The sequence below is a fragment of the Rhinoraja longicauda genome, chromosome 36, assembly GCF_053455715.1.
Source record: "Rhinoraja longicauda isolate Sanriku21f chromosome 36, sRhiLon1.1, whole genome shotgun sequence".
Classification (NCBI taxonomy): domain Eukaryota; kingdom Metazoa; phylum Chordata; class Chondrichthyes; order Rajiformes; family Arhynchobatidae; genus Rhinoraja; species Rhinoraja longicauda.
The window spans coordinates 6,933,011-6,959,687 of record NC_135988.1 but is presented as its reverse complement, the minus strand read 5'-3'; the positions used below and the strand labels follow the sequence as shown (position 1 = coordinate 6,959,687).

General features: G+C 47.3%; 2 protein-coding genes across 3 annotated transcripts; both read right to left on the bottom strand.

Annotated features, from left to right (window-relative positions):
- Nucleotides 1-6,580: 6,580 nt before the first annotated feature.
- snrpg (small nuclear ribonucleoprotein polypeptide G) lies at nt 6,581-11,366 on the bottom strand. The gene is made up of 4 exons (XM_078428728.1): nt 11,233-11,366; nt 9,508-9,530; nt 7,620-7,741; nt 6,581-6,826 (listed from the first exon to the last, which is right to left on the bottom strand). The coding sequence occupies exons 1-4, from the start codon at nt 11,262-11,264 to the stop codon at nt 6,776-6,778; spliced, it is 228 nt and encodes a 75-aa protein (XP_078284854.1). The 5' UTR covers nt 11,265-11,366; the 3' UTR covers nt 6,581-6,775.
- A 1,623-nt stretch (nt 11,367-12,989) lies between these two features.
- On the bottom strand, nt 12,990-25,724 carry LOC144610369 (prenylcysteine oxidase 1-like). 2 transcript variants are annotated; one of them, XM_078428993.1, is made up of 6 exons: nt 25,587-25,724; nt 21,206-21,412; nt 19,166-19,370; nt 17,871-18,082; nt 16,928-17,080; nt 12,990-15,595 (listed from the first exon to the last, which is right to left on the bottom strand). In XM_078428993.1, exons 1-6 carry the CDS (start codon nt 25,687-25,689, stop codon nt 14,958-14,960), a joined length of 1,518 nt encoding a protein of 505 aa, XP_078285119.1. In that variant the 5' UTR covers nt 25,690-25,724; the 3' UTR covers nt 12,990-14,957. The 2 variants fall into 2 exon arrangements, with proteins under 2 accessions (XP_078285119.1, XP_078285120.1); XM_078428994.1 differs by having other exon boundaries at nt 19,166-19,340.
- Between the last annotated feature and the right edge of the window lie 953 nt (nt 25,725-26,677).

The following is a 26,677-nucleotide window of genomic DNA, read 5'->3' as shown; positions in this document are numbered from 1 at the left end:
AGCATCCTGCTAATATGCTGGATAGCAATATTCAGCCTGCTGTTTGTTCTGTCACTTAAATGTTATTTTATATGCTGGAGGGATTGTTTTCTCTGGAATATCCGAAGCTGCAGGGAGACCTGACTAAAGTACATAAAATTATGAGGCATAGGGACAGGGTAGACAGTCAGAACCTTTTTCCCTGGATGAAAAAAAATTAAAATACAATATTAATATACAATAGTAGCTTTAAGGCGAGATGGGCAAAGTTTAAAGGAGGGCGTACACAATGGGCAGCACAGTGGCGCAGCAGTGGAGTTGCTGCCTTACAGCACAGAGACCCGGGTTTGATCCTGACTACGGGTGCTGCGTGTATGGAGCTTGTACGTTCTCCTTCTGACTGCGTGGGTTTCTCTGGGTGCTCCGGTTTCCTCCCACACTCCAGAGACACACAGATGCAGTTTGCAGTACGGTTTGCAGTTTAATTAGTTTCTGAAAGTTGTAAGTTGTCCATACTGTGTAGGGTAGTGCTGGTGTACGGGACAATCGCTGGTCGGTGCTGACTTGGAAGGCCCAAGGGCCTGTTTCCGCGCTGTATATCTAAAGTCAAAAGACTAACGAAATGTGCAGGGCAACTTTTCTAGAGAGGTGAGTACCTGGAACACGCTGCCAGGGTTGATGGTTGAGGCATATACAATAGTGCCATTTAAGAGGTTTTTGGATAGACACATGGATATACAGTGAATGGAGCGGTGTGGATTATGCACAGGTAGATATGGTCTTGGCATCATGTTTGGCACAAACATTACAAGCCAAAGGACCTATACTTGTGCTGTACTGTTCTATGTCGATGGTACCCAATCTTGTCCCATCTCTACCTTAACCTACAAAGACTGCACCTGGAGTACTGTGTCTCCAAATTTGAGGAGGGATACTCTTGCTATTGAGGGCGTGCAGCGTATGTTTACTAGGTTAATTCCCGGAATGGCGGGACTATCATATGTTGAACGACTGGAGCGACTAGGCTTGTATACACTGGAATTTAGAAGGATGAGAGATCTTATCGAAAGGTATAAGATTATTAAGGGGTTGGACACGTTAGAGGCAGGAAACATGTTCCCAATGTTGGGAGAGTCCAGAACAAGGGGCCACAGTTTAAGAATAAGGGGTAGGCCATTTAGAATTGAGATGAGGAAAAACTTTTTCAGTCAGAGTTGTGAATCTGTGAAATTCTCTGCCTCAGAAGGCAGTGGAGGCCAATTCTCTGAATGCATTCAAGAGAGAACTAGATAGAGCTCTTAAGGATAGGGAAGTCAGGGGGTATGGGGAGAAGGCAGGAACGGGGTACTGATTGAGAATGATCAGCCATGATCACATTGAATGGCGGTGCTGGCTCGAAGGGCCGAAAGGCCTCCTCCTGCACCTCTTGTCTATTGTATATAAAGGAAAACAACAGGTGCAGGGGAAGACCACTTGGTCCCTTAAACCTGCCCCACCAATCAATACGATCGCGGCTGATTTCCTGCAGGCCTCAACTCCTCTTCTGTGCCACTTCCCTGTAACCCTCGTCTACAATCTTTCAAAAATGTATCTGCCACCTCTGTAAAAACCTCCAGTGAGTGGTATTCACAACTGTCCTGGATGGAGAATATGAGATTCAGCACCGTTGAGATAAACTGCCCCACACTTGTCAGACTGCCCCATCTTAACTCATCCATGTCGACTAAGAAACCCCATCTAAACTAATTCCATTTTCCTACATTTGGCCTATATCCCTCTAAACTTTTCCTATCCATGTGCCTGTCCAAGGGTCTTTTAACTTTTGTTATTGTACCTGCCTCAACCATCTCCTTTGGCACCACATTCCATATTCTCACAACCATAGTGATAGTGTGGAAACGTCCATCGACCCAACTTACCCATGCCGACCTACGTACCCCATCTACACTAGTCCCACCTGCCTGCATTTGGCCCATTTCCCTCTAAACCTATCCTATTCGTATACCTGTCTAAATGTTTCTTAAACATTGCAATAGCACCATCTGTGAAAAACTCTCAGGTTCCTATTAAATCTTTTCCCTCTCAACTTGTAACTATGTCTTCGATAGACACAAAATGCTGAAGTAACTCAGCAGGACAGGTTGCATCTCTGGACAGAAGGAATGGGTGACATTTTGGGTTGAGACCATTCTTCAGACTGAGAGTCCGTGGATAGGGAGACACAGGGATATGGAAGGGTAAGGTGTGAAAAGGGGACATCAAAGGGCACGAAGCTCAAAGAAAATGTAGAATATTTCCTTTCAGATCTGATGTTTTAGTAAGATTACCTGATTCTTCTAAACTGCTCAAAACAGTACAATTTTTTAGCCAGTCATGATAGAGCACTCCTCTCTTCCTTGACAGCCTAGTGAATCTCATTGGACTGCTTCCAATGGTAGTATATCCTTCTGAGGTTCAAAACGCCACACCGTACTCCAAGTGACCTTATCGTAACCCTGTACAACTGTAACAAGGCTTCTCTATTTCTAAACTCTAACCCCCGAGAATAAAGGCCACTATACTATTTGTCATCCTAATCAGTCACTGCATCTAAATGCTAACTTATGATTAACACAAGAACTCCTAGATAGCCTCAGTTAGCAAGCACTTGCAGCCTTAAACTTAGCAGACCAGACAGCACACCATGTTAAAATGCACAACCCGACTTCCAATGTTGTACTCTCCCTCAAGAATAGAAACATGCCAGAGGGGGCGGCACAGTGGTAGAGTTGCTGCCTTACAGTGCCAGACCTGGTTCGATCCCGACTACGGGTGCTCTGTATGGAGATTTACCTTCTTCTCCTGCTTGGGGTGCTTCTTCTCTGGGTGCTCCGGTTTCCTCCCACAGGCCAAAGATATGCAGGTTTACAGGTTAATTGGCTTTGGTAAAATTATAAATTATCCCTGGTGTGAAGGATGGTGTTAGTGTGCTCTGCCTGGACAGACACGGAGACCAGGTGCAGTATTTGCTCTCGCTGGCAGTCTGTTTGGCCTTTGTCCTTTTTGTTTGTGTGTTGGTGGTGGGGTGTTTTGTTTTGGTTGTGTATGTGGGGCTGGGGGTGGTGAGGGTGGGTGGGTATGTGGGGGGGGAAATCTTTCTTTTTTTTTTAGGTCTCTTCCGCGGGGCCTTCCATCACCCGGCGCGGCTCGGCCGCGGGACTGAACAGCGCCCGGTGCGGCTCGGCCGCGGGGCCTTCCATCGCCCGGTGCGGCGCGGCCGCGGGACACCATTCTGCTTTAGTTAAACATTTTGTTCAAGATGGCCGCGCCGTTGTGTTTGGCTGCCTGCCACTGTATGTTGTTTCTTTTTTTTTTCCTAATCAGATGCGCAGCACTTTGGTCAACGTGGGTTGTTTTTAAATGTGCTATACAAATAAAATTGACGACTTGACTTGAGTGTACTGGGTGATCGTTGGTTGGCATACACCCAGTGGGCCGAAGGGCCAGTTTCTGCTCCGTATCTCCAAAATCTAAAGGAATAACAGATCAACCAGCAGCTACACGGAGAAGATGCACGGAGAGAATGGGTCATCCACAATCTAATTACCTTTAATCTTCTCAAACCATCAGGGACCGAGTGAAGTTGCAAACCAATAGATGCAATGTACCATTTTTCTATCAATGGTATATATTTTTCCATAAATTGGAAGACTACAATGAAGATTTAGCAGACCAATTTCTGGTTTTGCGCTGAGGAGAAATTAAGCAAATTACTGGGTGGGACAGCAGTGGAGTTTCTGCCTTACAGCGCCAGAGACCCGGGTTTGATCCAGACCACTGGTGTGGTCTGTACGGAGTTTGTACGTTCTCCCCGTGACCTACGTGGGTTTTCTCCAGTTTCCTCCCATACTCCAAAGACGTATAGGTAAATCGATTCATTGGCTTTAGTATAATTGTAAATTGTCCCTAGTTTGTTGGATAGTATTACTGTGCGGGGATCACTGATCGGCATGGACTCGGTGGCTATGTTCAGGGACTATGGGACTAGAATCAGGGACTATGTTCTCAAGGTAAGCAGTTGACCATTTAGGACTGAGATAGGAAATCTCTGCACCCAAAGAGGAGGGAATCTTTAGAATTCTCTACCAAGAGCACTCTCTACCTGTACAGGCTCAGTGCCAAGAGTATTTCAGACCGGGTTGGATAGGTCTATCAGCAGTGGCCATAGTAGGAAAGGATAGGAAAGGTTTGTGTAAGAAAATAACTGCAGATGCTGGTACAAATTGAAGGTATTTATTCACAAAATGCTGGACTAACTCAGCAAGTCAGGCAGCATCTCAGGAGAGAAGGAATGGGTGACGTTTCGGGTCGAGACCCTTCTTCAGACTGATGTCAGGGGGGGCGGGACAAAGGAAGGATATAGGTGGAGACAGGAAGAGTGATATGGGCCAAATGCGGCCAGGTGGGATTGGTGTACATGGGGAATGTTGGTCGGCGTGGGCAAGTTGGGCCGAAGGGCCTGTGTCCATAGGATATGACTTTATGATTCGATGAGTAGCATTCAAGAAAATGTATTGATTTTTGTTGACTGTGAAAGGTCTGAAAAATGTGGACAATTCACTGGAGATACAGGTACCAATGACGCAAAAGTCACCTTTAGTGTTGTGGGAATTACTTGGTCCTGTAGTTAAACAATCATGCACATGCTGTGGCAAAGGTTGATTACTGCAGCTTAAGGATTAAAAGCTTGCTGCAGCCTGGGGAGTCCAGGACCAGGGAAAATAGATTTTAATTAGTGTTGCAAGCCTTGCAAGAGTGAAACCTACAAACATTTCTGTACACCAAGGATGGTGAAAGCTTGATATACTCTCCAAATATAGATGATACTGGATCAATTGACGATTTTAAATCTTTGGATGAATAATGTTCTCATAACAAAGATAGCAAGAAGTACTAGACCCATTGGGCCCAAACCACACCTGTATTGGTGCAGCACCCCCCCCCCCCCCCCCCTTCCCTCCCTAGGAGATAGATTTAAACTTTAAAATGTGAATAACTTTTAAAATATAACACCAATTTCAATTTCAACGTCTTCCATTAGCACCAAAGGGACGACGGTGAGTAAGGCGGGCCTAAAATTGCTGCGCTATCGTGTACCGTTTTGGCTGCAGTTCAGGTACAAACAAACGAGTTTTAGTATATAGATGGGAAACAGCCAGCTGTGTGGCATTAGATCACTGATTTGACAATCTCAATGAAAAGGCTTGAAAGCTTAGAGTCCCTTCTAGTTTGGATGCCCCCAAGACTGGATTGATAAGTATCTATTATAGCAGGACCCTTCTTCAGGCTGAAAGTGGGGGGAATTGAAGAACTGGAGACTGACTCTTCTCACATCCAGCTCTTCACCTCCACTCCTGACTTTCAGTCTAAAGAGGGATCAACAGCTTTGATTAGTCCGCCTGGACCTACCTGATCTCCCGGTTGTTAACACTTCTCCTTCCCATTCCCACAATGACCTTTCTGCCCTAGGTCTCCTCCATTGTCAGTGAGGCTAAATGCAAATTGGAGGAACAGCATCTCATATTTCGCTTGCGCAGCTTACAGCCCAGTGGTATATTGATTTCTCTAACATCTTGCTATTGAGGGCGTGCAGCGTAGGTTTACTAGGTTAATTCCTGGAATGGCGGTACTGTCATATGTTGAAAGACTGGAGCGACTCGGCTTGTATACACTGGAATTTAGAAGGATGAGAGATCTTATCGAAAGGTATAAGATTATTAAGGGGTTGGACACTTAAGAGGCAGGAAACATGTTCCCAATGTTGGGGGAGTCCATAACCAGGGGCCACAGTTTAAGAATAAGGGGTAGGCCATTTCGAACTGAGATGAGGAAAAACTTTTTCAGTCAGAGAGTTGTGAATCTGTGGAATTCTCTGCCTCAGAAGGCAGTAGAGGCCAATTCCCCGAATGCATTCAAGAGAGAGCTAGATAGAGCTCTTGAAGATAGCGGAGTCAGGGGGTATGGGGAGAAGGCAGGAACGGGGTACTGATTGAGAATGATCAGCCATGATCACATTGAATGGTGGCGCTGGCTCAAAGGGCCGAATGGCCTACTCCTGCACCTATTGTCTATCAAGTAATCCCGGCATTCCCTCTCTCCTTCCCTCCCCCACCCAAGTCGCACCAGCTTCTCGTTTTCACCCAACAAATAGCTAACAATGGCCTGCTCCCTTTATCATCGTTACTTTTTTGCATATCTTTAATTCATTGTTCCTAATCTCTCTATATCACCGCCTATATCTCTCGTTCCCCTTTCCCCTGACTAGTCTGAAGAAAGGGTTCAACCAGTAACATCACCCATACCTTCTCTCTAGAGATGCCTGTTCCACTGAGTTACTCCAACCTTTTGTGTCTATCTGAGGCAGACACAGTTGAACTTGGCATAATGTTTGGCACAGACTTTGTGAGGGGAAGTCCTACGCTGCACTGCTCTATGTCACACGAGCATTATTCGTTGGAGGACAATTGAACTGCATCACTAACAATTGGCAGCTCATTCAGATTTATCTGCAACATACACAAAAGCAATGAAAATAAGAGCAATTTATCCAATCCTTTGTCCATACAAAAATTTCTTATTTAATGGTCTTTTAAGTTTCGAAGGTACAAAGTGTAAATTATTCACAAACTTCTGATTAACAAGCAGGCCCCCTTTATAAAGTAAACAGCAATGAGGCGTATAACAGACAAAATCGATGCTTCAAATGCAGGTGTGGTCACTTTACAACGTTTCCAAGGCTTCATGGGTGAGGTCTTCACTATACTCTTTCTAAAGCTTCGAGCATGATAATGCTGTTCCCTCTAATTACCTGGTGAAGAGAATGCAAAGTTAAAAACCTCTGAAAGGATAGCTAAATTGTAGTAAAACGGAACGGCAGATGCTGGTTTATATCAAAGATCGGCACAAAATGCTGGCATAACTCAACGGGGTCAGGCAGCATCGCTGGAGAACATGGATAGGCGACGTTTTTGGTTGGACAATTCTTCAGACTGATGGAAGAGTGGGGACAAAAACATAAAACAGGACAAATCAGGGCTGCCAACAGATGACAGATCTGTCTTTTCCTCTCAACCACATTCTCCTGTCTTCTCCCAATAACCCCTAACACCCTTACTAATCAGGAATATGTCATTCTCTGCCATAGAAATATCAAATGTATCTTTTTATTACATGCTATCCAGTCAGAGGAAATGCTATACATGATTACAATCAAGCCACTCACACTGACACAGGATAAATGGACTAACGTTTGGTGCAAGATAAATTCCTGTAAAGTCCAATCAAAGTATGAGGGTCTCCAATGAGGTAGATGGTAGGTCAGGACTGACCTGTAGATAACTACAGGCACAAGAAACTGCAGTTGCTTGAATCTTTGAGCAAAGCACAAAGTGCTGGTGGAGGGAATGGGCAGATGACAATTCCGGTCGGGACCCTTCTTCAGACTGATCAGAAGGGCACCAACCTGGAACGTTGTCCGTCCATCTCCTCCATAGATGCTGCCTCCACTGAGCTCCTCCAGTACTTTGTGTGTTCACGAATTAGGTTACGACGCATTTTGATCGAGTCAAACTAATTCACTGTAGTAAACTCAAGTAACTTACCACCATGCCAATGTTATTCTGTTGGCCCTGTACCATCTCTACGGATTCGTCCACGACAAGATTCATGAAGGGATCGAACCCACGTAGAATTCCTTGCACATGTCTTCCACCGTTCAGTTTTACTGAAAACAAAGCATGAAAAACCTTTGCAGTCTCCTTGATCTCAGAACAGAACAGGGTGGTGCAGTGGCTCAGCTTGTGGTGCCTATGCCTCACAGCGCCATAGACGCAAGTTCCTTCTTGACCCCCGGGTGCTGCCCATGTGGAGTTTCCTGTTCTCCCTATGACCGTGTGAGTTTCTTCCGGGTGCCCCTGTTTCCTCCCACACACCAAAGGTGTGCAGGCTTATAGGTTAATTGGCCCCTGTAAATTGCCCCGAGTGTGCAGGAAGTTTATGAGAAAGTGGGATAGCATAGAACTAGTGTGAAGGGGTGATCAATTGGTGGCGTGGGCACGGTGGGCAGAAGGGCATGATTCCATGTGGTATCTCTAAAAAATAACGGAACTGGGATGATTTAATAATAGGAAACGGTCAAGTTTTTAATGCAGCGCCCCAGTGCAAAACAAAAAATTGACAATATACTCACCATCCTGAAATCAGGATCACTTCCTCCATCTTAATTTATCAAGATTGTGGCAAAACATTATTGAAACAAATATTTTGCAGCTTTCCCGAAAGAGACCAATAATACCTTTAATCTATTTGCAGTTGCCCAAATGCAGTTTCACCATCTTACCTACTTCACAGGAGACCAAACATCTAGCTGAATCAATCTGAAATTTGCCTTTCAGAACAAGAATTGGAACCAGCATAATTAAAGCTACTGTTGTGCAGCACAGCACACAATCAAGCAATTTAAATTTAAACTTAATTAAATTAGAGTTCTGATCTAATGCACAAGAGGATGATGCAAACTATGTATGGAAAGTCAGACTGGTATATTCTTGCAGATTTACGCATTTTTTAATTGAAAAGAATTGGTGAATTACCACTTACACAAGATCAGAATTTGCTCAACAACTGATACACTGCACATTTTGCCTCAGGATTGGTTTCCAAATACTCTGTAGGACGTAAAATGACTCATTCAGTGGAATATATCACAAAATGCTAGAGTAACTCAGCAGGTCAGGCAGCATCTTGGAGAGAAGGAATGGGCGCCGTTTCAGGATGAGACCCTTCTTCAGTCTGAAGAATGGTTTCGACCCTAAACGTCACCCATTCCTTCTCTCCAAGATGCTGCCTGACCTGCTGAGTTACTCCAGCATTTTGTGATACCTTCAATTTGTGCCAGCATCTGCAGTTATTTTCCTACCTTCAGTGGAATATGTTACCACATCAGATACATTTAAATCGAGCCTGCATTCGTTTTAAATTCTATTCTGATTTACCATGGAAAACACCAACATTAACACAGCAGCAGGCCCAGCATGAAATCAAGGGACGGCACAGTGGAGCAGCGGTAGAGCTGCTGCCTCACAGCGCCAGAGAGACTGCGGGTGCTGTCTGTACGGAGTTTGTACGTTCTCCCTGTGACCGCGTGGGTTTTGTCCGGGTGCTCCAGTTTCCTCCCACACTCCAAAGATGTAAAGGTTCGTAGGTTAATTGGCTTCTGTAAAATTATAAATTGTCCCTGGTGTGTAGGATAGTGTTATTGTACGGGGTGATCATTGGTCGTGTGGCCTCAGTGGGACGATGGCCTGTTTCCGCGCTGGTGGGACACAGTTTTTTGCTTAGTGACTTCCCAGTTATGGCAGCCATTCAATACTCAAGATTTCTTGAAAGACTTTTTAAAATACTTATTCCAGAGTTCCTGTCCTGTACAATACAACCCTCTTCCCAAAACGCTCCCCAGCTCTTTCCAGGCAATTTTAATTCAAAACTTACGTGACAGCTTCTTGTCCATGAATCTAAAATTTAAAAAAATTCTGGTCAATGATATGTCCAGGCTAGGTTTAGCAATAACTAAAGGGTTCTTAAATCAGCTGTATTTAAAACTCAAGAACCTCTTGTTATAAATAATGGTCAATGGTTTCTTTATTGGCATGTGTACCAGGTACAGTGAGTTTTTTTTGTGCATAAAGCTCAGCCAGACTATTCCCATACATAAGCACCATCACTCCAGTTAGCACTGTATGCACAGAACAGCCCATAGGCAAGAGGCACCATTTTACAGTCCCAGCTGCTGCTGGCCACAATGGCCGTTGCAACCGTTGGCTGCATTTCTGTTAACTGCATGTTGAAACCAATGTAAGTTTATAGGTCTGGCAGCAGCTGTGAAGGTGATGGCAGCATTCACAAGTATTATTCCTTAGATTGTAATGAAAATGCTTCATATTTTGATTTCCTCTCTAGAGTGGTGACTGATCCAGTACATTCCCGTTACAAAGTGGATCCCGTTTCCAAAACAGGGGAGGGGAGGAGAAACCTTCCAGATGTGCTGTGCAGAGATGCAACAGGTTAAGCTGCATCTGAAGGATCCCAACCCAAATGATCATCCATGTTCACCAGAGATGCTGCCTGACCTGCTGAGTTACTCCAGGATTTTGTGTCTATCTTCAATATAAACCAACATCTGCAGACCCTTGTTATACTATTGTACTTGAGTTTGGCCTGATGGTATTTATGTATAGTGAATTGGTACATGGATAGTAGTGGTTGAGAGGGGTGTGAGCCACACAGGTAGCTTCGATGGGGCATCTTGGTCAGCCTGGACAAGTTTGGACCGAAGGATCTGTTTCCGTGGTGTATGACTCTAGTCCCGGCCCTGATTTGTTCTGGCCTTTTCTCACCTCCAGTTCTTCCCCCCTCCACCCTCAATCTTTCAGTCTAAAGAGTTACTGAAGCATTTTGTATCCATCTTCTAATATTAGCTGGTAGACACAAAATGCTGGAGTAACTCAGCAGGGCAGGCAGCATCTCCAGAGATGTTGCCTGACTCGCTGAGTTACTCCAGCATTTTGTGACTACTTTCGATTTAAACCAGCAAGTGCAGTTCTTTCTTACACATTCTAATATTAGTTGATCTGATTGAAGTGGTGCGCTACAAAGCTGCATTCTGTAAGTTCCCCTCTACCCAATGTACTTGAGTTTGACTCGGTTGTATTTATGTATGTTATACCTGATTCATGTAAGAAGGAACTGCAGATGCTGGTTTAAACCGAAGATAAACACAGAAAGTTGGAGTAACTCGGCGGGTCAGGCAGCATCTCTGGAGAGGTGATGACATCTGACAGATGGATGACATTTCGGGTTGAGACCCTTCTTCAAACTTATTTGCAGGGCAGGCAAAACCAAAAATAATAGCTCCATTAGCTTTTCCCTGAGCCTCGGTACCTGTGACAATAATAAACCCGAATCTAAACCCGCCACCGCGTCTCCTCCTTCCCCCCAGCGGCCATGCCCGGGGGAGCGGCCCTAACTGCCTCCCCGGCCCGGCCCGGCCCGGCCCACAGACCGGCGGCTGCACATGGGCGCCGCCTCCGCCAGCCGGAGCCCGCCCTCACCCGGCGGCCTGGGAGGATGATGGGCGCCGCCCGTCGACTATACGCGAGGCCGAGGCCCGATCCGATCCGATCCGTCGTGGTCAAGCTCCCGCTCCCGGCCACTCACTTCTTCAGCTCGGGCGGGTGCGCTTTGCTCATCTTGTCCTCGCTGCCGCCGCTTCTCTCAGCCCCCGCTCTCCCGTCGCGCTCACACGTGCGTCAGAACGCCGGCGCTGGGTTTTTACGTCAGCGATGTGCGCGCGCAATGCGGTTCCAACGGCGGTCCCTGATCCAATCGAATCACAGGATCTCCCTCCCTTCAACCAATTAGATGGAGACACCATTTGACCAATAGGCTCCATACTGTCCATCATCCAATCGGACCCCAGTACCACCCTTCTTACCCATCCATAAACAAGCCAAGATTTTCTTCTTGACTGACTGGAAATCTTAACACTTCATCTGGAAGGCTGCCTCAATCTGAAATAAATGCTGCAGCAACTATGAGGTCTGTTTTCCAGGGGAACAATTTGTGGCGACTCTGCTGCTGATAGCTCTCCGAGAGAAATTTAGGGCATTCAGAACATTACGTCCAGAACACTACGTCCAGAACACATGTGCAATGGAGCCGACACTGGAAGTGTTTACTGGAAGATGGAGCTTTATGGCCAGCTGCAGTTGGGACTGTGAAATGGTGCCAAAACCTGATGACTACTGCATATAGACTCAGCGGGCTGTCTTTATGCATTATGTGCTTAACCGGGCATTGTACTTATGTATGGCAATACTATTACTGATTTATATGCAACAAAAAAAAATCTCACTGAACCTTCTCAGTACAAATGATAATAAACAAAACTAAACTGAACTGAACCATTGAACCAAAGATTTTCGCAATCCGGACCACAAGTGATGTAAAGGGCAGGTTTGATACTTATCTGGTACAAATTTAATTGACTCATAAATTCAAGCATTGCGTAAGTTGCAAACCGCTCACATAACTCATGCCCATTTAAATGAATTAAAACTATTACGTTTTCCAGTGGAATATTTCATCCAGAAATCAGAATGGGTGGACCTGCTATTTTCCAAGAGATGGACACGAAGTTTGGTTCTTGCTTTCAGATCTGTTTTAATAAAGAATTAAGAATGACAAATGATGCTCTCGATTTAACGTCTGCTGCATGAACCAAGGACACACTTCTCTCCATTGCCCGGTACCTCCACTTAGAGTTTGCAGAGAGTTGTGGATGTAGCCCGGACCATCACACAAACCAGCCTCCCTTCCATTAGCTCTACACTTCATGCTGCCTCGGCAAGGACACCAGCATAATCAAGGACCAGTCTCACACAGGTCACTCCCTCTTCTCCCATCAGGCAAGAGGTACAGAGGAATGCATACCTCCAGATTCAGGAACTGTTTCTTTCCAGCCGTTATCAGGCAAGTGAACAATCCTCTTATCAACTCTAGTGTGGTCCTAACCTCCCACCTACGTCATTGGAGATCTTTGAATTATCTTTAATCTGACTTTAACAGACTTCAGTGTTATATCTTGCACTAAATGATGTGCCCTTTATCCGTGCACTGTGGGTGACTTGATTGTATTAATGTATAGTCCTTTCTTTGAGTGGATAGCAGGCAAACAAAGCTTTACACTGTACCTTGGTACGCATGACATTAATAAATTAAACTAAATGCATTCTGCTACTTATCTTACTTGCTATATTCCCTTTCAAAAGGCAAAAGGTCATCATGTGCAGCTGTCTCTATCTGCTAATGTTTTTGACCCGGTGAATGTTACGACATTTTATGTTTTGTGATCATGAAAGAATCTCTTTAACCATAAAGGCAACTGTCATATTTTGCAATTATTTCTCCATTTTATTAACAAAAGAATTCAAAAGTAAGGGTTGCAATCAAACATTAGGTTCTTTCAAAATGGGCACATCTTTTCATTTAAAAAAAGCACCAAGACAATTCTAAAACAAAAAGAAATGTGAAAACAATAAAATCAAAAATGCTGGAAATTCTCAGCAGGTCAAGTGGTATCAAGTGGAGAAAGAAACAAAGATACATTTTTAACCTCAGAATTTAATAGGGAGGAATCATCGTTGCTCTGAGATGTTGACACAAGAAACTGCAACTGCTGGGGTCTGGAGCAACAGACAAAGTCTGGAGGAACTCAGCAGGTCAGGCAGCATCTGTAGAGGGAAATGGACAGTTGGCCACTCGGGTCAACACACTTCATCTGGACTGAAGTCTCTCGACCAGTATCTGGTCAATAATGGCCCCTCACTACAAATCTCAGAAGGATCTACACATCTTGAACTTGGCTATGTTGATGTCAATTGTACACCATGTTCATTAGTTTATCGGTGATAGGAGCAGAATTAGGCCATTCAGACCATTAAGTCTACTTTGCCATTCAATCATGGCTGATCAATCTTTCCCTCTTAACCCCATTCTCCTGCCTTCTCTCCACAACCACCGACACCCATACTAATCAAGAATCTATCTATCTCGGCCTTATAAAAATATCCATTGATTGCCACGTGTAGCTGGCTAGATTCACTCCATTAAAGATGTCTCATTACCTGGCACAGGTATGGCACAAATGTTACTTGCCACCCACCACTCGGCCGTGCCCTGGATGATGCCCAGGTCTTGCTGCCTGCTGGCATGGAGTGCTTCAACACAGGAGGAGTTGCAAACGGAATGAAAATGGAGGTAAGATCTCCCTCTGGCAGGAAGGTCACTGCTGAAAATACTGAGCTAGGATCCTATCCTGAAGAATTCATGCAGCAAGATCTTGGGGCTGGAATGATTGACCTCCAATGACAAAGCAGCTTCTTCTTTGAAAATATAACTCCACATGGAGCACATTTTCTCTTTCATGTTACGGTCCTCACTATTTCCAATGCCACGCTCAGTCAAGTGCTGCCTTGATGTCAAAAGCAGTCACTCTCATCAATCCTTTGTAAATCCGTTCTTTGCACCAATTTTGAACCATGGTTCTGGTTAGAATAGGTGATGTTATTAAGTTATCAATCCAAAGTCCATGTTCTCCAGAGATGCTGCCTGACCCACTAAGTTACTCCAGCACTTTGCAACCTTTTGTGTAAGCCAGGATATGCAATTCCTTGTGTCTACATGTGCAAGCTAGATAGGATGTTCCAGATTAATCTACGTGGAAATTCAAGACAAAATTTGTTTGGAAAGCTACCGAATATAGACACAAAAAGCTGGAGTAACTCAGCGGGACTGGCAGCATCTCTGGAGAGAAGTAATGGGTGACGTTTCGGGTTGAGACCCTTCTTCAGACTGAGAGTCAGGGGGGAGTGTGGCTCGAGATATGGAATGGGAAGGTGTGAAAACGTCAGAGCAAAGCAGACGATGTTCAAGGAAATGTAGAATGTTTCATAGTTGGCTGAGGGGAAGGTGACAATGAGGTATCCAAACAACAAAATGAATCAGCAGGACAGTGAAACTAATTGGAGAACCAGGGTGGGGGATGGACGGAGAGAGAGGGAAAGCAAGGGTTAGTTTAAGTTAGAGAATTCAATATTCATACCGCTGGGTTGTAAGCTACCCAAGTGGGGCCCCAAGAGAGCATTGAGAATTTAAAATTTCCTCCCAACGTGGAGGGATTAAGCAGCATTAGTGAGGGGAAGAGAATTGCTTGGAGTGTCAACAAGAGCACAGACTGGAATGGCAGCATAGTCTTTCTCTGTGCTGTGAATCTCAATGTAATTCTGTGCTAACATAACCCAACCCTCCAGGTAGAAGCAAACATCCAGTGTGCAGAAGGGCCTTGAAGTCAACACTCAAAAGTCTTTTCTGGCCAACTTGGGTTAGAGTTCGAGCTTAAGGTTTAGTGGCGTTTCTTGGTCGACTTTGTCCAGCTGCTGGAACCAGCGGTGGTGGGCGAGCAGGGCGGCATTCTTGGCAGAGATGGCCATCATCTCCAGGGTGCTGGCCGCCCACTCGATGGCGTTGAGGTGGTACAGCTGGTGGTGGAGGACGAAGGGGGGCACGCGGTCCTCGGGGCTGTAGCGGGGGTGGGCGAGCCACTGGGCCTGGCGCACGGCCGTGTGGGATCGGAAGAGTCCCCTCAGCCCCTGCTCGCCCAGCGGCTTGGACGACAGCACTTTCCAGACCCGGGCGGGGGCTTGGGTGCCCCCTGTGGGCGTCGAGACACTGGCGCCCAGGACAAAGCTGCCCGAGGTCACGGTGGTGCCGATGGTGGTGCGGTGGAAGGGTTCGGCCCCGTGGTAGCGGAAGAAAGAAGCGTTTAAATGACCTTCCACCAGCGTGACCACCTTCTGTTGATATCGGCCCCGAACTACGTCAATCGGCTGGGAGGAATCGTGGAAACGGATATCCGGGTTGTCGCTATGCAAGGGGGCAGCAACAATTACAATATCATATATCCCATAGTCAGTGTCAGTACCGGCCAGGTAGTTCACTTCATAGACAGTAGCCATCTCACCTGTAAATGAAGGACAGAATCCAACGTTATCTGGATAGAACACTTAGCCACCGGCGCAGTGGCAGAGTTGCTGCCTTACAACGCCAGAGACCCGGGTTCGATCCTGACTACGGGTGCTGTCTGTACGGAGTTTGTATGTTCTCCCTGTGACCACATGGGCTTACTGCGGGTGCTCCGGTTTCCTCCCGTACTCCAAAGATGCAAAGGTTAATAGGTTATCACAAAATGATGGAGTAACTCAGCAGGTCAGGCAGCATCTAGGAGAGAGGGAATTTGTACCAGCATCTGCAGTTATTTTCCTACACAGGTTTATAGGTTAATTGCCTTCAGTAACAATTGTAACTTGTCCCTAGTGCGTGGAGAGTGCTAGTGTCTGGGGTGACTCGGAGGGGCATAGGTCCTGTTCCAACGCTGTATCTCTGAAGTCCAACGTCTAGATTTCCTGCATCATCACTCTCGTGATATGTCCGACGGCACTTTAAACTGGAGATACAGCACGGAAACAGGCTCGTCATCCCACTGGGTCCAAGCCGACCAGCAATCACCCCGTACACTAGCCCAATCCCACACACTGGCGACAATTTACAGAAACCAATTAACCTTCAAACCTGCACGTCTTTGGACGGTGGGAGGAAACCGGAGCACCCGGAGAAGAGCCTTGTGGTCACAGGGAGAGCGTACAAACTCCGTACAGATGGCACCGGTAGTCAGGATCGAACCTGGGTCTCTGGCGCTGCGATGAAGCAACCCTTCCGCTGCACCACTGTGCCTCTACTTCCCAGGCAAAATTTCATCGCCTATAAGCCAAGGTAAATTATTTTGTTACACAAGACAACAGTTGCAATTTGGAATTCACTGTCTGCACGTGTGCTGGAAGTGATTCACTGGATAGAAAGTGAATTGATTGGGCATTTGATACAATCTGTGGGGAAAGAATGAAAGGAATGGGAATGATGATTGGAATTGTTCTCCTTGCAGCCTGCATGGTCTCAATGGGCCAAATGACCTTCTTTATGCCCAGACAGATCTCTGGTTATCAACTGGAATAGACATATCAGGATTGGAAGCTTCCAAGAACCTTCACAACATTAGGATAAAGAAATAACAATGACATTCGGTCAAAAGAGCATGCACAGTGCTGGAGTAACCCAGGCAGCATCCCTGGAGAACATGGATAGGTGATGTTTCGGGTCGGGGCCCTTCTTCTGTCCTTTGAGCACAAAGCACCCAAGAACAACGCTTTGTTCGGCTCCTATCAGCTTTCTTCAGACCGCACAAGGCACGGACTGACTGTTGGAACTAGAAATTGTTGGAACTAGAAATAGGACTCACCATCGCGACGAGGCCTCTTCTTTGCATTGACCGAGGTGACCTTTCCCTTGATGAGGTTGACTCTGGCCGTGTAGAGCAAGCCTGAGCAAACCATCTCGTTCCCCTCTCCCACGGTCCACAGGTCGGACTCGGTCTCCGAAAGAGAGGTCATCCCTGCAGGTGGGGCAAAGGCATCCACTGTGAGTTTTGGTTCCATTTATCACCTTCCCCCTGATTCACTGAAGATAGACACTAAAAGCTGGAGTAACTCAGCGGGTCAGAAAGCATGTCTGGAGAAAAGGACTAGGTGAAGTTTCGGGTCGAGACCCTTCTTCAGATTCACAGGTTCCATTTACAGGACTTGAGCATACAAACGCTTTCAAATCAATACAGAGCAGGGGGCGGTCAGTGGCGCAGCGGTAGAGTTGCTCCATCACAGAGCCAGAGACCCGGGTTCGATCCCGACCAAAGATACCAGAGGAACAAGATAGACCACTTGATCCTAAAATCCGTAGTACGTCACGGCGCCATTTTAGTAGGCAGAAACTTGCAGAAACATTTAAAAAGAAAAATAACAAAAATCTGTGAATTGATAGATGAGATATATTCTGCATTTTAATGGTATCATCACACATATTGTTCCCCCAAAACACTGACTACACTGCGAGAGGCATAACGGATGGCGGGTTTTGCCTACTAAAATGGCGGATGTTACACTCCTTTGCGTACTACTTTTCAGTATATCCAACAAGTCTTCGGGTATTTTTAAAGCAGAGATTGATAGGTACCTGATTCGTAAGAGTGTTAAAGGTACGGGAGAATGGGGTTGAGAGGGAAAACGATACCAGCCATGATGGGCCGAATGGCCTAAATCTGCTCCTTTGTCTTATGATTTTACGGTCTAAATCAACAAATGTTGTTCTTTCTACCTGTAACGCAAGGACAAGGTGCAGAGCTTGTGTACCTACGAATGCGTTGACGTTGATCCCTTCCCCGTAGGTGAGCCTGATGATGGGGCCAACCATCTCATCAATGTACCTCTGGCTGATGCCGTTCTTCTGCAAGGCCTCGTCAATGGAATGCTTGGTCAACTGCACAAACGTGTCACCTCCGAGAACGTGCAGCAGCTTATCCATGCTGGTGAAGGAGTAGCCCAGACTCTGGTACTGGTAGATCCTGCAGGCGAGGAATACAGGTGCTTCAGTCTCCAGCAAAGAAGCGAACAGCTGTTGGAACCTGGGTAGTCCTCTCCACGCCCGCTTCTTTCCAAACCCCCTCCCCGTTACCCAGTCTCTTCCTCTTTTCCCCCATCTGCCTACCGCCACACACTCAATCCACCCGCGGCACAATTGTAGAGTTGCTGCCTTGCAGCGCCAGAGACCCATTCTTCGATCCTGGCCTTGGGTGTTGTTTGTAAGGAGTTTGCACGTTCTCCCTGTGACCCGGGGGGGGGGGGGGGGGAGGGGTTTCTCCGGGTCTCTGCTTTCCTCCCACATCCCAAAGACGGTACAGGTTTGTACGTTAATTGGCTTCTGAAAAATGCCCCTAGTATGTAGGATGCAATACTGGGGGAACATAGAACTAGTGCACAGGTGATCGTTGGCTGGTGCGGACTCGGTGGGCCGAAGGGCCTCCTTCAACGCTGTATCTCTAAACTAAACTAAACTCATGGTCCCTTATCTCCTTTCCCCACACTGGTCCTCTCTGCCCAGCACTTTGTAATTATATCAGGATCAACTACCCTGGAAACTTGTTCCAAGTGACAACCACCTTCTATGAAAAACATGCCTCTCAGATCTCCTTTAAAATTTTCCCCTCACCTTAAACCCGTTGCCTTCCAGTTTTAGACTCCCCAACGTAGGAAAAATGCTACTTTAGCAATGCCCATAAATTCAACAACTTCTGATAACGACCACTGTTTAACCTCCACCAGACCCACACAAAGACGTACAGGTTTGTAGGGTAATTGGCTTCTGTAAATTGTGAATTGTCCCCTGTGTGTAGGATAGTGCTAGAGTATGGGGTGATCGCTGGTCGGTGTGTACTAGGTGGGCCGAAGGGCCTGTTGCCGCCCAGTATCTCTAAAGTCTGAAGTCTAAAGGATCAGCATCATGCTGGCAAAGTGGAGACTCGGCTCTTCCGAGTCCAATGGATTGGGTCAAAGCTGGAGGAGATCGGACACTGCAACTCAGCCAAATCAGAAGTTGGTAACATAGCAGTAGTCTACGAGCAGCTCTACTCCCTTGATAATGGCCTTACCTCATGAACTTGTGCTGATAACTTTCCAGCCACATCTTCACCCGTAGGAAGTCAAAGCCGTACCGCCAGAGCAGCTTGAAGAAGTTGACAAGGAACCACTCACTCTCTTCAAACACAAACTCCTCGCCATCGTACACCGCCAGAAGGTTGCTGGGGTGATCGCGCTCCGTAAGGCCTTCAGTGCCCACAAACACAGGGATGGATCCTGGCATTAGTGTAAATTCACTGCATAGAAACATGACCGCGCGGATTTTCTCCGAGATCTTCGGTTTCCTCCCACACTCAAAAGACTTACAGGTTTGTAGGTTAATTGGCTTGGTGTATGTGTAAACTGTCCCTAGTGTGTGTAGGACAGTGTTAATGTGCGGGGATCTCTGGTCGGTGTGGACTCGGTGGGACGAAGGGCCTGTATCCGCGCTGTATCTCTAAACTAAACAGGCCATTCGGCCCAACTGCCCCATGCTGGGGTATGGGGTCCAGCTTAGTTTAGTTTAGTTTATTATTATCACATGTACCAAGGTACAGTGAAAAGCTGTTTTGTTGTGTGCCAACAGGTCAGCGAAGAGACTATACATAATTACAATCAAGCCGTTCACAACGTACGGATACAGCATTAAGGGTATAACGTTTAGTGCAAGATAAAGTCCAGTAAAGTCCGATTAAATATAGTCTGATTGTCTCCAATGAGATAGATGGGAAGTCAGGACTGCTCTCTAGTTGGTGATGTTCATAAGTCCTAGAAGCAGAATTTGGCCATTCGGCCTATCAAGTCTACTCCGACATTCCATCATGGGTGATCTATCTTTCCCTCTCAACCCTATTCCCCTGCCTTCTCCCCACAACTACTGACACCTTTACTAATCAAGAATCTGTCAATCTCTGCCTTAAAAATATTTACGGCCTCCACAGCCACCTATGGGAACGAATTCCACAGATTCACGGCCATCTGACTAAAGAAATTCCTCCTCATCTCCTTTCTAAAGGTACGCCTCTGGTCCTAGACTCCCCCACTAGTGGAAACATCCTCTCCATATCGACTCTGTCCAGGCCTTTCACTATTCAGTAAGTTTCAATGTGGTCCCCCCTCATCTTATTCTAAAATAGGATGGTTCAGTTGCTTGATAACAGTGATAACGGAAACTGAATGTGGAGGTGTGCGTTATCACACTTCTGCACCGCTTGCCTGATGGGAGAAGGGAGAAGAGGGAGTGACTGGGGTGAGACTTGTCCTTGTGCAGTGTGGACATTGGTGGGGCCACATTTTCAGTACTGTGTACAGTTCTGGTCACTCTTTATTCACAAATTACTGGAGTAACCCAGCAGGTCAGGCAGCATCTCAGGAGAGAAGGAATGGGTGTCATTTCCGGTCGAGACCGTTCTTCAGACTGATGTCAGGGGGGTGGGATAAAGGAAGGATATAGGTGGAGACAGGAAGATAGAGGGCGAACTGGGAAGGGGGAGGGGAAGAGAGGGACAGAGGAACTATCTAAAGTTGGAGAAGTCAATGTTCATACCGCTGGGCCTCAAGCTGTCCAAGCGAAATATAAGGTGCTGTTCCTCCAATTTGCGGTGGGCCTCACTATGGTACTGGAGGAGGAGGCCCATGACAGAAAGGTCAGACTGGGAGTGGGAGGGGGAGTTGAAGTGCTCAGCCACCGGGAGATCAGGTTGGTTAAGGCGGACTGAGCGAAGGTGTTGAGCGAAACGATCGCTGAGCCTGCGTTTGGTTTCACCGGGAGATCAGGTTGGTTAACAGGGTTCTGGTCACCCTGTTAAGCTGGAAAGGGCGTATGGAATATTTATGAGGACGTTGCCAGGATTTGAGGGCCTGAGCTATCGGGAGAGGTTGTGCATGCTACAACTTTATTCCTTGGAGGATAGGAGGATGAGGTGTAGTTGGGCAAATGTGGGTAAATATTGTCGATAAGCAAAAATGTCGGAATTGTCATGATGGGCTGAAGGAGGTGTTTCTGTGCTGCACGATGTTAAAGGCTGTTGAATTCGGAATTGTTTTACGGACGAGAGTTGCACCAAACTCACCCAGCAGCCGAACAAACTCTTTCATGTGCAGACTGAGCGGGTGAATGGTTGCCGCTCCGATCTCGTGGTCCTGGCCGCTGATGGAGGCCTTGGCCAGTCGGCCCCCCACCGCCCCGCTCTCGTAAACATCGATCTGCACGTCCTGTCCGAAATACTGCCGGAGGAAGTATGCAGTGGCCGCTCCTCCGATGCCTGCCCCGATCACGGCTGACGCCCGCGGGGGGAGAGAAGAAGAAATACACCGTCATTCTGGTACCGGAAACAAACCGCTGTGGAGGAACTCTGCGGGTCGGGCAGCGTCTGTGGGTGGAGGAGGAGTCGTTGAAGTCTCTCTTCGGGACCCCCGTGTGTCTCCACTGTCATTCTGGTCACTTAAGCAGACAAATGTTCAAGGGTTAAAGACCATATTAAAACAGTCACATTCAGGGGCAGCACAGTGGTAGAGTTGGTGCCTTACAGTGTCAGAGACACATGTTCAATCCTGACTATGGGTGCTGTCTGTACAGAGTTTGCACATTCCCCGTGTCCACGTGGGTTTTCTCCGGGTGCGCCAGTTTCCTCCCACATTCCACTTAGGTGGGAGTACGGGAGTTAGATTTAGCACTTAGGGCTAAGGGAATCAAGGGATATGGGGAGAAAGCAGGAACGGGGTACTGATTTTGGATGATCAGCCATGATCATATTGAATGGCGGTGCTGGCTCGAAGGGCCGAATGGCCTACTCCTGCACCTATTTTCTATGTTTCTATGTAGGAAGGAGATTGAGAACCTCGTGTCAAGACAACAACCTTTCCCTCAATGCCAACAAGGCAAAAGAGATAGTGATTGATTTGAGGAAGTGAAGTGGTACACATACCCCAGTTTGCATTAACGGTGCCGAAGTAGATATAATTGAAAACTTCAAATTCCGAGGTGTCAATATCACCAACAACTTCTCCTGGACCACCCATATTGAAACAATAACCAAGAAATCACACGTACGCCTCGACTTCCTTAGAAGGCTTAGGAGGTGAAATGTGCCAGATTTGATAAGAGAACTCAAGGTAAAGGAACTGCTTGGAGTTAGTGATCACAATATGATTAGTTTTAATCTGCAATTTGAGAAGGAGAAGGTTAAATCGGAAGTGTCAGTGTTGCAGTTGAACAAAGGGGACTATGAAGGCATGAGAGAGGAGCTGGCCAAGATAGACTGGAAAGGGATCCTAGCAGGATTGACGGTGGAACAGCAATGGCAGGAATTTCTGAGCATAATCCGGAAGACGCAGGATCATTTCATTCCAAAAAGGAAGAAAGATTCTAAGGGGAGTAGGAGGCAACCGTGGCTGACAAGGGAAGTTAGGGATGGAATAAAACTAAAAGAAAAGATGTATAACACAGCAAAGAGTAGCCAGAAGCCAGAGGATTGGGAAACTTTCATAGGACAACAGAAGGTAACAAAACGGGCAATATGGGCTGAAAAGATGAAGTACGAGGGGAAGCTGGCCAAGAATATAAAGAAGGATAGTAAAAGCTTCTTTAGATATGTTAAGAGAAAAAGTAGCAAAGTCAAATGTGGGTTCCTTGAAGGCAGACACGGGTGAAATTATTATGGGTAACAAGGAAATGGCAGAAGAGTCGAACAGGTACTTCGGATCTGTCTTCACTAAGGAAGACACAGACAATCTCCCAGATGTACTGGAGGACAGAGGATCTAGGGGGGTAGAGCAACTGAATTTTTTTTTCATTAGGCGAGAAATAGTATTGGGTAAACTAATGGGACTGAAGGTTGATAAATCCCCTGGGCCTGATGGTCTGCATCCCAGGGTCCTCAGGGAGGTGGCTCTAGAAATAGTGGACGCATTGGTGATCATTTTCCAATGTTCAATAGATTCAGGAGCAGTTCCTGTGGATTGGAGGATAGCTAGTGTTATCCCACTTTTCAAGAAAGGAGCGAGAGAGAAAACGGGGAATTACAGACCAGTTAGCCTGACTTCGGTGGTGGGAAAGATGCTGGAGTCAATTATTAAAGAGGTAATAACGGTGCATTTGGATAGCAGTAAAAGGATAAGTCCAAGTCAGCATGGATTTATGAAAGGGAAATCATGCTTGACTAATCTTCTGGAATTTTTTGAGGACGTGACAAGTAAAATGGATGAAGGGGAGCCAGTGGCTGTAGTGTACCTAGACTTCCAGAAAGCCTTTGATAAGGACCCACACGGGAGAATGGTGACCAAAATTAGAGCACATGGTATTGGGGGTAGGATGTTGACATGGATAGAAAATTGGTTGGCAGACAGGAAGCAAAGAGTAGGAGGAAACGGGTCCTTTTCAGAATGGCAGGCAGTGGCGAGTGGAGTGCGGCAAGGCTCGGTGTTGGGCAGTGGAAGCCAAATCACTGGATGGATTTAAGAGAGAGTTAGATAGAGTTCTAGGGGCTAGTGGAATCAAGGGATATGGGGAGAAGGCAGGCATGGGGTATTGATTGGGAACGATCAGCCATGATCGCAATGAATGGCGGTGCTGGTTTGAAGGGCCGAATGGCCTCCTCCTGCACCTATTTTCTATCTTTCTATGTTTCTAAGTTCGGCATGTCCCCTACAACTCTCACTGACGTCTACAGATGCACCACAGAAAGCATTTTTATCAGGATGCATCACAGCTTGGTTTGGGAACAGCTCCATCCAAGACCACAAGAAATTGTAGCAAATTGTGGATGCAGCCTAGACCGTCACACAAACCAACCTCCACTTCCATTGACAACTCACACTGCCTCGGCAAGGCCAGCAGCATAATCAAGGACGAGTCGTACCCCAGCCACTCCCTCTTCTCCCCTCTCCCATCAGGCAAAAGGTACAGAAGTGTGAAAAAACTCATCTCCAGATTCAGAGACAGTTTCTTTCCAGCTGTTATCAGGCAACCGAATCATCCTACCACAACCAGAGAGCAGTGCTGAACTACTATCTACCTCATTGGTGACCCTCGGACTATATTTGATTGAACTTTTCTGGCTTTACGTTGCACTATACATTATTCCCTTTATCATGTATCTATACACTGTAAATGGTTCAATTGTAATCATGTATTGTCTTTCCACTGACCGGTAGCAGCAACAAAGGTTTTTCACTGTACCTCGGTACACGAGACAATAAACTAAACGGATACACTTAATGCTGCGACCTCACAACTCCTCTTTAATTGAAATCCTTCCTCCTGGGACACCGGGTAAAATTCCTTTGTGTCTATTCTGATATCTTCACACTCCTTTCTAATATTAACCTAACTGCAAGGGTTAAGGGTTCAACAAAACATTCTGACTTTAACTTCTAACTGCAGACTCAGTGTCCTGTACAGTGATACCTTTGCAGTTGTGATCCCCCCTCCTTCCTCCTCTCTCTCTCTGTCCCTCCCTCCCTCCTTGCTCCTTCGTCTACGGCCTGTCCAACCGGACTGCCCATCCTGTTAGGGACAATAAAATATAAAGCGTTAAAATATTTGTGCACAAAAGAACTGCAGATGCCGGTTAACACCAAAGATAAACACAAAGTGCTGGAGTAACTCAGCAGGTCAGGCAGCATCTCTGCCAGAGAAGGAATAGGTTAAAGTTTCGGGTCGAGACTCTTCTTCAGACTGTGTCAAGGGAGAGAGAGAGAGAGACTAGAGATATGGAAGGGTTAGGTGTGAAAACGTCAGAGCAAAGCTGACGGTGATCAAGGAAATGTAGAATATGGAAAGGAATAGGTGACCTTCCGGGTCGAGACCCTTCATCGGACTGAGAGTCAGAGGAGAGGGAGAGGAATGGGAAGGTACAGAACAATGCAGAGCCCGCATGGTGACTCGGGAAAGGTGGAGTCCAGAATGGTCACTGTTGGCTGGGGACGACGCGATAATGAAGGGGAATATAAATATTAAAATATTTCCCCATCTCCAAACACAAACTCCAACCTGCCGACAGGTCCCAGCGCTCCTCCTAGTTTCCAATGCAATTCTAATTTAAGTGGGGTGGGGGGAGGAAGGGGAGGGAAAGAGAGAGAAGGGAGTTTTAAAGTCCCTGGCCTTTGCAGTGTGTGATCATAGAAACATAGAGAGAACATAGAAAATAGGTGCAGGAGTAGGCCATTCGGCCCTTGGTGCCAGCACCGCACTTTAGAGCATGGCACACCAGCTTAAAATCAGTGCCCCGTCCCTGCTTTCTCCCCAACATCCCCCGATTCCGTTAGCCCTAACTCTCTCTTGAAAACATCCAGTGAATTGGCCTCCACTGCCTTCTGTGGCAGTGAATTCCACAGATTCACAAGTGCAGTGTGTGTGCACTGGGGTACAGAGTGTGTGTGTAGCACTGTACAGCCCGACCCCGGTGGTGTGGGCACGCAATGTAGCCCATGCAATGCGCGGCGAGCCTTTACCGATCCTCCCTGGGGGTGTCGCGGGTGTCTCGGGTGCCTCAGCCGCCGTCCTGCCCAGCCACAGGGCAAGGGAGAGCAGCTTCACCACCGCAAACTTCACCATGTTAACTTCCTGTGTGTGTGTGCAATGTCACCAAACCCAACCCCTCCCTGCAACTGTTAAAGGGCCAGGCCGCCGGCAGAGTTGGCACACCGAGACCAACGTGCTCGAAAAGTTACTCAGACGCCAAACTGTCCAGGAGCAGGGAGGCGGCGGGTTGCTGGGACCCTCCGGCACACTCGCTGCCGCCAGCGCTCCCCCCCCCCCCCCCCCCCCTCCCCAGCCCTGACTGACCTCCTTCCCTCTCCCCACCCCTCCCACTGGCTGAACTACCCCTGACTGACTACCCCCCAGCCCGGACTGACCCCCTTCCCTCCCCCCACGAGACTGACCATCCCCTCCCTGACCCACCCCTCCCACTGACTGAACTTCCCCAACTACCTCTGACTGACTACCCCCCCAGCCCTGACCTACCCCCTTCCCTCTCCCCACCCAGACTGACCACCCCCTCCCCTGACCTACCCCTCCCACTCTGAACTTCCCCAACTACCCCTGACTGACTACCCCTGACTGACTACCCCCAGCCCTGACTGACCCCCTTCCCTCTCCCCACCCCTCCCACTGACTGAACTACCCCTGACTGACTACCCCCAGCCCTGACTGACCTCCTTCCCTCTTCCCACCCCCCCCCCCCCCCCCCCGCGACTGACCACCCCTCCCACTGACTGAACTCCCCCCAACTCATTCCCACCCCTCACTGACTGCCCCCACCCCCCCCGACTGATTCTCCCCTCTGACTGACCCCAACAGCCCATGACTGTTTCCCCGTATCCAGGCCTGGCTGATGAACCTGGCTGACTGACCCTCCCCCTCCCTACCCAGCTCTGACTGATTCCCACCCCTGCCCCTAACTGATTCCCACCCAACTACCCCTGAATGTTTCCCCCCATCCTGCCCCTACTGATAACCCCATCCGTGACTTATTCCAACCCCAGACTGATTTACCCCTCCCACCCCTGACTGACTCCAACCCATCCCTGACTGATTTGCC